General features: G+C 45.3%; 1 protein-coding gene across 2 annotated transcripts in view; it reads left to right on the top strand.

Moving 5' to 3' along the window:
* The first annotated feature begins 491 nt into the window (after positions 1-491).
* The window catches only part of MACO1 (macoilin 1), a 27,567-nt gene continuing 17,307 nt past the window's right edge, over positions 492-10,751 (top strand). Inside the window, exons 1-3 of one of the 2 annotated variants that reach the window (XM_050326564.1) lie at positions 492-815; positions 9,211-9,352; positions 10,013-10,139. In XM_050326564.1, coding sequence (XP_050182521.1) covers positions 736-815; positions 9,211-9,352; positions 10,013-10,139 — 349 coding nt within the window. In that variant the 5' untranslated portion in view covers positions 492-735. The remainder of the gene's footprint in view (positions 816-9,210; positions 9,353-10,012; positions 10,140-10,751) is intronic. The other variant, XM_050326563.1, reaches the window with a different exon arrangement.

The raw sequence follows: 10,751 nt of genomic DNA, 5'->3' as shown, positions 1-10,751 counted from the left end.
GGGCGGTGCCTCGGGGCTACGGTGACAGAGGAAATTGGGCCCTCCTTCTTCCGTTTCCGAGTGGATGGCTGAGCTGTCCTTTTATTTTTGTGCTCCTCTTCCATTGGGCAGCTTCGCTGTCGGTCAGCACGCGGGGCGGGAGCCAGCCCGGTAGGACAGTGAGCGGGCGGAGACCAAAACGCGCACAACGATTGGCTTTCAAAGCTGTCAATCACAAACCGTTCTCTTTGATTGGCTCACGCGGCTGTCAATCAGGGGGTGGGCGCTCCTCGCGATTGCACAAGGCGGAACTAACTTTCCGGCGTCGCGATTGGCTTACTGAGCCGTCTGTCTGCGTTTTTCTGCTGCTCATTGGTTAGAAACGTTGTCACTCAGGCGGGATCAGCTCTTTGATTGGCCAGCGCCGGCGGAGGCGGGGCGCTGCGCGGCGGCTGCGCAAGGGAAGGGGGGGGAGACGCGGCGGGGAGGGGACGGACCAGGAATTATTTTTATTTCTTTGTTTCCCGGGGAGAAAAAAAAAAAAACCCGGCGCGGAAAAAAAAAAAGAAAAAGGAGGGGGGGCGAGGAAGACGAAATAAAATAATAAAAATTACAGACCCGGGAAAAGAGGAAAAAAAAATAAATTAATTTAACCAAAAAAATAAACAGAAGGAGAAGCCGCGTCGCGAACCCCCGGCGGGGGCGGATGGTGCTGCCGTGAAGCGGGGCGGGCCGGGCCGCGCCGGGGCCGGCGGGATGAAGCGGCGGAGCGCGGACTGCAGCAAACTGCGGCGGCCGCTGAAGCGGAACCGCATCACCGAGGGCATCTACGGCAGGTACCGAGCGGGGACGGCGGGCCCGGCACCCCCCGGCACACACAGACAACCCCCGCACACACAGACACCCCCACGGGCCCCTCAGGGCGGGGGAGCTGCTGGCCAAGGTGCTGCCGGGGGGGAGGGAGCCGCCCTTGGGGGTCTTTGTGGTGTGTTTGTGTCTCTGTGTGTTTGTCCCCCCACCCCTCACCTTCCCCTTTCCCCCCCCCAAGGGGTGGTTTTCGGAGGGGTCTCGCAGCTGGAGGGTCCCGCAGGTGCCGCTCCCTGCGGCTTCACCTGCACGGCCCGCGGTGTTGTAGTATGGGGGGGTTCCTGGTTGTGCCAGAGCTCCGAGCCCTTCGCTGCGGCTTCACATGGTGGGGAGGAGGGGAGGGAAGGTTTTCCTGGCAGGATTTCACCAGCTGGGCATCTCTCAGAGGTGCCCAAAGCTCAGAGCCACCATCTCCCCCCAGGGAGGTTTCCCCCGGCGGGGTCTCGTGTTTGAGGCTTCCTAGGGGTGCCAGAGCTCTCCCGCAGCTTCCCCGTGGCGAGGTTTTCCCAGCGGGGTCTCACAGCTGGGTGTTCCCACAGGTGCCACTCGCTGCAGAGTCGCCTCTATCTCCCCCCTGGGAGGTTTCCCGGCGGGGTCTCGTGTCTGGGCATTCCCAGAGGTGCCAAAGCTCAGAGCCCGCGTTGCAGTGGGTTCAGCAGCTGGCGGAGCTGGAGAACATCTGGGCTGGGGGCTCAGCTTCTCGTGTGAAGGTTAAGAAAGTTGCTTTTCACGTGGTGATGGAGGTGCCCGTGGGGCAGGGTCTGCAGTGGGAGCACATGAGAGCCGGGGGTTGTAGCAGGGAGGGACGTGAGCAGGAATTTGGGTGGGAGATGCCTGGAGCAGGGCTGGGTGGTCGGGTGGTGGTGGTGGGACCACAGCAGGTACCCGGCTCACCTCTGACCTGTGGGATGAGAAGAGGAGCAGTAGTGAAGTGAGACCCACGTGGGATGTGTCTGGGAATGCTTTCCAGGTGTTTGCATGCAGAGTACACCAAAGCACTGATTCCTGCAGTTCCAGCACGGTTGTGAGTCTGTTTTGAAAGGTTTTTTACAACTCTGCCCTCCCGAGTATGCGAAATTTTATATGAAATACAACAATTATGTGTTTGTCAATAAAGAGGAGTTTGGGTCAGAAGAGGCTTTGAAGCTGCCTTGTGGAAGTTGTAGTAAGTGTGGTGGCCCATTTCTGTTTCTAGTTCAGTGAGGTTGATGTATGCAGAGCCTGGAAACTTGAGTGAGCTCATACAATTCAGATGTTAACTTTGCATAAAGGAAACAGCTGATAGGGAGCTCTGACTGGAATAAAATTGTCACAGTGTGCTGCTTCTCCTGCTTGCAGTGAATCTCTACGTGAGAGCAGAGGGGGGGCCTCATTTTTAGACTTGCAGGGTTTGAGAAAATGCTGCTTGTGAAGAGGAGCATCCCTTGTGTAGAAATTCATATTCAGGATGACTGGTCTAGGGAGAATAATTCAGATATGCAAGAATTGCTTATAATTGCTTGGTTTTCAGGAGTCATTCACAGTGATGAGCCTTTGGGGTGACTGGCAGGGAAGGTGGGGTGAGGGAAGGAGAGCAAACCAGAAGAAGCTGAGAAGAACAGCAGGTGATGAGTGTGTGCAGCAGGTAGAGCTGCTGGAGGTGTGTGAACAGCTCTGGCTTCTGGCACGAACTTCTCCTGGACTGTTGCAGTTCAGAAATGGGATCTTTCAGTCCTTGTTTCACGTGGCATTTTGATAAACAGAAATAACCGGTGTCTTCAAAGTATTATCACACAGAAAGAAAAGAGGAATAGTGTGAAGGCTTTTTCTCTGCCAGTCTAACCAGAGGGAGATACTTCCCCATGGATTGTGGCTCTTTCTCTTATTTCCTTTTGCTTTCCTTCTCTTTTTCATCCTTTCTTTTTTTCTCTTTGCCCCCCCCATAATTCGAAGAGATTACATACAGGTAACTTCTCATGGAACCACAGATGCCTAAATTCATGTAATTACTGTAGCTATTTACTCAGCCTATCTTAATTGTCACCATCAGCTTACAGGAGCCCAGTAAATACAGTTATCAGGAGGTCCCATCGTGGTGTTCTAAGCAAAGCATGAGGCTGAGCAAACAGCAGGATTGGGATCCTTAAACTCCTGTAGGATTTTTGTTTGCTTTTTAAATGAAGACTAATCTTGCCATCCTTGCTCCCTGGGCAGTCTTTGAAAGCAGCTGTCACTTAATAGACACGAGGGAGCGGAGCTGAGAGCTGGGAAAGTGGAAGAGTTTTGGAGCAGGCGAAGCAAAGGAGGAGCTGTCCTGCAGTGGAGCTCTGGTGCACCTGTAAATCTGCAGCAGGTTATAAGAAGTGATAGAAAAAATAATTTCTAGAACAGAGTTAGAAATACAGAATCCTGGCCTGCTTTGAAAATGTGAATAACCTGCCTCCCTGGCTGTTAATTTTTGCCACTTTGTGCAGTGTTGTTTTTAACAAGTTGGTCTGAGGGTTCCCAGCCTACAGTGGGGTTCTTTAAAATACTTTCCCCAACATTCACTACCTAAATTAAGTGGATTGTCTGGCCTCAGCCCTTCATAAATGCTTTCAAAGTTACTCCTGCTCAATCTTCCCCCCTTTCCCACCCAATATTTAACAGCTGCCCTCCATATTCTTCTTTAGACCTCTTCTTCCATTCACCTGTTTTGTCTTCCTTCTCCTTTCTTCCTGTTTTACCCCTTTTTTCTTTTCAGTTTGGTTTTACTCCCTGTTTACATCTCTAAGGTACTTAGGCCTGGGTGACAAACCTGATGAATCCCACTCTAATATTATGTGCAGCTACTTCTGCTGTTTAGAAGTATTGCAGTATCAGTGGAAATTAATTTAATCAAAATTAACTGTGCTTTCAATAGATCTCCAAGCTCAACACACTAACGGTAGGAATCTCGAGATCTTTTATTGCTTCCACAGTGTGTGTTCCAAACTTTGCCTGTTCATTTGTAAGACAATGGCAATGGATAGATGAAAAACACCGAAGCGATTAACATCTTACACCTTTGGCAGTGTGCACACATTAAAACCTTAATTGTTAATTAAAGTGTTCGCTGCAGCTCGTCATCAGTTAGGCAATTAAAGTTTACTTGTTACTGCTTGTTCCCAACTCTTCCCAGTCCTCATCCTTCGTCTATTTAAAATCCTTCAGCTTTATTGCTGATGCTGCTTGTTTTGGCTCTACTGAGTCACATTGGCACTTGGTACCAGTTTTGTAGCTGGTGAAGTTTCAAGATGAATTCCACATGTGATTTGCTTTAACTTGTGCTGTCACATCAGCTGATGGATGCTGCCTCATGGATTCCCTGACAATGGCCCTTAAACACTGCATGTTCCTTTAGAATCAGGATTTTTTTTTGGATGTAAATTGCTCTTTATCACCAGGCAGTACCTGGGCTGGCAGCCAAGAGGGTACCAGGGAGGAGGGGTTTGTGTGTGTGTTTAATCTACAAGTGCTCCTGAGATACCCACCAGTGGCACAAGGGCAGAATTTCTGAGTCCCACAACCCCTAAAATCCTCCTGGTTCCCCTCTGCCACCAAAATCCTGACAGAGCTGATTTCCAGGGACTCGATTTTTTTTTTGACTCTGCTGACAGCCAAATAAACTGTAGCAGTTCATTACTACGTCCAGGAATGTGGCTTTTTTTTAGGCTTTTCTTAAAAATCCATAATGATTCTTCCTGCTGATTTATTCTGGCACTTTTTTCTTTTTTTTTTTTTTTTTATAAGCTTCCTATACAGGATAAAACATTTTCTTCTGCAGCTGCCCTGGAGGTCTGTGTGTAACAAAGCAGCAGAGCTGCCTTTTATGACTTGAACTTAAAATCCAGGTCTCAAGTCTAATTTAGCCTACATTTAAATGTGTTCTACTGTGTCAACCCCCGTGGTACATGTGGCTCCTTCAGCTTTATTTTGTGTTCTGGACACTGGTGCTTCCAGGCTGACAGTGCCCCTTCTTTCAGCACCACAATGCTGATTGCTGATTATATATCCCTGTGCTTCAGCTTCCAGAACTGCTGTAAGAATTTTCTGGTTTGTCTTCCTTTCCTTACATCTCCATAGTTCAGTAATGGGTATATTCCATGCCAAGACACTGGGTAAGTAGTCAGGGAGGTTTCCTGGGATTCTTTACATTTCTCCTCCTTTCCAAATATTCAGTTGGCAAGGATTTCCCAGGATAGTTTCCAGTGCACATACCACATCCCAGCAGTCCTGTTTTCTCCCTTGCTGTGCTCATTCTGTCCTGCTTCTTTTGTCCACCAGTAATAATCTTGTGTAGATGTATTTGTGTGTTTGCAAATATAAAGCTTTTTTTTATTTGCACGTCTCCAGCGTTCTCAGTGCTGTGGCTGGTGTTGGATGGGTAACCTGCAGGTGGGGGTTGTTGCCTGTTTGGTAATTCCACACAAATGCTACATTTCTAAAGACTACCTGTGTGTTTTGGCACCCACTCCATTGTCTTGGATGAGTCAGGCTGCAAAATGAAACATGCCAGCAGTTCTGCCAGCATTCCCTTTCCAGCCCTTGGGCCTTGCTGATAATAGTGGGATAGAATTAATTTGCCACCAGTTTGGGTTTGGGGTGCACGACTGGTGCCTTTTCTAGTGATTTTTTGCAGTATTTTTACCTTGCAGCGAGCACAGTGATCTGTTTCGGGGGCAGTAAAAAGAGAACAAAGAACAAGAGAGGGGGGGGAAAAAAGGAGGAAAAAAAAAAAGAAGGGAAATGGCATCTGGCACTTGAAGGGGGAGGAAGAAGAAGGAGGAAAATTATTTGTTTGAAAATGCAAAAGGGGGAGCACAACCACTGTTGGGTTATGAATAAATCTTTATATTCAGTGTACATTAGCAATCAATTGACCTTTCAGAGAATTTGCAGCACTGTAATCACTCTGCTCCTCCCCGTTCTGTGCCCTGCTCCTCTCATGGATGTGTCCATCCTTCCCTCTTTTATTACCCTGCAGGATTAGATGCCATATGCTGGTTTACAGGGAGAGCCCTGTCCTTAAACCTCTGCCAGGTCACTGAGGCCAGATTTTTTTGACATGTGTCAGAAAATTGGATAACCCAGATTTTAGGTGTTTATCTGCAAGAATCTTTGCCTGTATTAAGAACCAAGTCAGAATTATAATTGGCATCATAGAATATATTTGAGCCTCTCTAATAAAAAAGGTTCCAGAGGTTAGGAAGCATTTCAGCCTGGGGAGTGTCATCTGGGAGTGGGGGCAGACAGGGCAGTGATCGCAACTGGAGAAATGTGTGATGTGCCCAGAGAGATCGATGACTGTCAGAGGTTCCCAGGCACCAAATGGCTGGTGCTGGATTCCAAAGGAGATGGATATCAACGGGAATGCCCGTGTCTGGAAAGAGTCAAGGCACTCAAGAACAAAATGCAGTATGAGTGGCTGGTACAAAGCAGAGGAAGGGAGGAGGCTGTTGCTAAATTTTGTGAGCTGTTTCATTCATGTGATGCTGTTTGAATGGTGCTGTGTGAGGCAGAACAGCAGCAGAGGATCAGCCTGTCAAACCAGGGCCCTGTGCCTGCTTCTCTTGGGGTTTAATTCCTGCTGGATGTGTTTCAGCTCTCACTGATTTAAGCCTTCACTGGCGAGGTGTCAGTTCACTTGTAAATGAAGAGCTGGGCCTCGTTGCTTGCCAGCACGGCCAACCTCGGCGTGCAGCACCCCTTTAGGGATGCAGGGATGCCGAGATTTGTGAGCTTTCCTCCTCTCCCAGGGCTCATTCCCTCTGCAGACTGCAGAGTGCAGCAGAGGCACCGAGCTGGATGTCACCTGGCTGCCGGTGGCACCGGGAGGGGGGGAGCTCTGCAGTTTGGAACTCCAACCCCTTTGGAGGGTCCTGATGCCCTCAGGATGCCACCAATGTCAGATTTTGAAGCTGGGCTGGAGTGTCGAGTTGTGACCCTGCGGTGCTGTGGCTTTAACTGGAGTGGGCTGATGTAAAAAAAACCCAACAATTCGTGGAGTGTAGTACCTGTAAATTGATTTCTGTGAATGTCTGCGTGTGGACTCAGAGAGTTCAATGTATGTGTAGAATATATTACACAGCAGTGAATTTGTTGCCGAGGCCAGCGTAAGTGGACGAACTGTTTTATAAAAAAAGGAGTAACTTTCCTGTGTCTTTGTGCTCATGGAATTCTGAATTGCTCTGGAGTCCTTCAGATGACTGAGAAGTAACCTCTTTAATGTTGTTGGCAAAACCTTGTTGCAAACGTTGGGTTGTTACAGTTCCACTTTAAAAAGGTGGTAAATGTCACCGTGGCCCCTGGATGGATATGAATTTAATATTAGAAATCACTTTAATGGCTGTGTTACAGAACTCTTATTCAGCAAGTGCTTTGACTTAGAGTGGCACTTAACAGTGGAGAAGCGTTAGTTCTGACAGCCCTAATTTGCTTGGAAACGTGTAGTCTCCTCATGGATTTCAGTGGCAGGAAAATAAACAATGGCCATCAGTTTAACCCAGGAAAAAGGTGCCTGCAGAACACAACTGCTTTTGCAGCAGAACAGACAGAATGAGGATTGCCTGGCTGTGATGCTTTTAGGTATTTCCACAGATCTTCAGAGCTGCACATGCACAATCCCCCAGCGTGGTCGGTGTGAGCACAGTGGTGCCTCTGTACCCAAATGCTTTAATTTAATGCTAAAATTTAATTAATAAATCACCTGTAATGTCAAAGTGTGCTCTGGATGCAGCTGCTTTTTATAGATTTCTGTTGAAGATCTGAACTTCAGATAAACAGAGAACAGCAGCATATCAGGCTTTATCTGCCAGGGCTTGACCATTTAAGGTTTCTTTGGTGGGTTTTGGTTGGTTGGGTTTTGTTGTGGGTCCCTTTGCTGGGTTTGAAGGGTTTTTTTAGCACTTCTGCTGTAGTTCTGTTCTTCTCAAAGAGTAAGTTTTAACTAAGTGGCTGGGAATGGTTCCAAAAAAACTGAAAAAAAAAAGCAGCACCTTAACTTTTCCAAATGTGTGTCCGTGTCATTAATTTTGTTTCCATTAAATTAAAGTGCTTCCTGTAGCCTCTTGCTTTGTTTTCTCAGTGCCATTACGTTGATAAGGGTCGCTTTCAGGCACATGCAATTAATCTTTGATTCCCAAGAAATCAAAGTGTTCTCCCAGTCATGGGATCTGCAAACCTGACCTTGTGTGACAAAGTAACGTGAGCGATAACTGCACAAGGAGTTCAGTTGTTCCTAAAGCTCTGCTGCTCACCAACACTTTCCATGGAAGTTTTCTATTTTCTATCTTATCCCGAGCTCTGAACAACTTCCTAAAAAAGCCCCGTGTCCATGAACAGCCCAGAAACTTGACCCTACCTGGCACTGGGAGTGCAAACCCTTGGCAGCTCATCAGTGAACATTCCAGGGCAAAGTTCTCCTGGTTTGGTTGGCAGAAGAAGTTGCTAAAAGGAAAAACTACAAAATAAAAATACCTTTTTTGTTTTGTTTTGTTTTGTTTTTGTTATAACCCAGTTGAATGCAATGAGGGATTGAGTGATGTGCTGGGTCTCTGGGTTTTGGGGGAAAAGGGGTTTTTGCTTCCTCTTTTTAGGAGAACGGATTGGGCTGATCCCTCAAGTGTTAGTGGGGTATGAGCTCAAAACATTCCAAATGCAGGACTAAGAATATGGAAATGTGGCTTTGAAATAATAATAATTAAAAACATAGAAGTTAGACTGTCTCAAGTCTCTTAATTGTTCTTTTGTTATTTGTTTGTTTTAATGGATCTATTGACATTAATACAGGTGTTTTCAAACGTAACACTGACAACTCAGCATCAAAACAGGCTTCCTAATTGCTATAGTTATAGCCTTAAAATACATCTCAATTTATTGGTGTTAAATGTGGAAAAGGAGTGAACATCTGCAGTCTGGTGAGGAGAGGGAACACAGAAGTTTCTGAGCTCCCAAGTGCAAGAAGGGAAACGTTTCAGCTGATCCCATGCTTGTTGGCAAGACCTCACTGTGTAAAAAATGCTCTATAAAGCTAAAGGGAGATTGGTGCTGGATGTCTTGTAAGAGCAGTGAGCCTTCTGTTTATTTGCTGCTTGAAGAATAATTGCAGTTAAATATTCGACTTCATTAGACCAGACCTGATTTTAATAATTTAATATTAAATAAAAATAAGATACTAAATTAAAATATTTTTATATTTAATAATAAACCCACTTATTTTACAAAATTATTTTGGATGAAATTTCTCTTTATGTATTACAGGTTTTATTCCTGAATGTGTAATTTTAAAAAAAATTTAAAAAAAAAAAAAAAATTCTCTGTTGAAAATACTGACCTGAAAATCCCTTTTTCCTTTTTTTCCCCCAGTACTTTCCTGTACCTGAAGTTCCTGGTGGTGTGGGCCCTTGTGCTGCTGGCAGATTTTGTCCTGGAGTTCAGATTTGAGTACCTGTGGCCCTTCTGGCTCTTCATCAGGAGCGTTTACGACTCCTTCCGATACCAGGGTTTGGTGAGTACAACACAAAGTCGCTGTGAGGGGAAACCTCCGAGGTTTCAGGGGATATCCCTTGTTTTACAAGTGACTTTTAATGGCACTGATGATCCCCTTGACAAGATTTTTAAGTGACTGGGTGCCCTGGGCTCAGGTCTCTCCTCTCTGGCTGCAGATTTGATCTGTGCCAAGTGCAGGTGAAATGTTAAATATTAATCAAATTTTCACCATAGAAAAATATTGTTTAAATTCCTAAGTTGGGTTTTCTTTAAAATGAAACAGAAACTTGCCAGTTTATAGATATTTACTGCTTTTTCAGAGAGTAAATGGCCCTGATAGTGGGGTGGGTGGATGGTTTCTTTTATAGAAGGAGAATACACCTGTGATTCTACTCTATATCAACAGTGTGAATTAAAGTCTTCAAACAAAATAAGAAGGGATAAATTTAACTGTTTGGAGACTTGTTGGAAGAGTGGATGGGCACAAATTTGTACCTGTTCTCTCTTAATTGCTCCAATTTCTCCTTTCCTTGGTCAAACTGCTCGGGGTTTTTGTCCTTGATTATAACCAGCACTAGTGTTTCTACATGGAAATCATTGTTTCACCATTAACAAACCGGTTATTTTTCCTGGAATAAACCCACCCACTCTTCTTTCCCCCACCCCTCTTTTCTTTTAGGCCTTTTCAGTATTTTTTGTTTGTGTAGCATTCACATCCAATATAATCTGTCTGCTCTTCATACCCATACAATGGCTGTTTTTTGCTGCCAGCACCTATGTTTGGGTACAGTATGTCTGGCACACAGGTAGGTCACTGTTCTTTATTTACAACTTCCTGACTCACAGCTTTTAGGAACGTGCCTTTTAGTCCACATCTGTTTTAATCCTGTTTTGTTACAGTTAAAAATGTTCTTTTTTGCTTTTAGGTTTGCACCTGTTGCACGTCTGGGTGCATTTTAAATAATCAGTAACTGAAAGGGGTATAAACAGGAATTCCAGAGCACAGTGTTATGTTCTTCCTACTAGCCAATGAGTGGGCTATTTAGTTATTAATATTCAAATATTAGTTGTTTTAGTTGTCCTAGCTTAAATTTGTATTAACCAAATCTTTGTGTCAACCAGACTGAGTTTCTGAGAAAAAGGCTTGGCAATACCAGTGCCTGCCCTGACAGTTTCAGACATATATGAAGAATTCTTTTCCCACTCTTCTACTGCTCTTTTTTTTTCCTTAGTTGTTTTGGGTTTGTTCTAATAAATCCTTGGGTTTGGATGAAGCAACTGAGCTGGGGGGAGATGGTTTAGTTTGCAGGAGCACTGTTGTATGGATTACATGTATATCTTTCCCTAAATAAAAAAAAAAAAAGGGAATAAAACTTGATTTTTTTAAAATTTTTTTTTAAGGTAGCTTTTCACTACCC

Source organism: Myiozetetes cayanensis, unplaced genomic scaffold, assembly GCF_022539395.1.
Source record: "Myiozetetes cayanensis isolate MyiCay16 unplaced genomic scaffold, myiCay2020 scf31, whole genome shotgun sequence".
Lineage (NCBI taxonomy): Eukaryota > Metazoa > Chordata > Aves > Passeriformes > Tyrannidae > Myiozetetes > Myiozetetes cayanensis.
The sequence above is the reverse complement of the archived record's forward strand: the minus strand, read 5'-3'. Positions and strand labels throughout refer to the sequence as shown.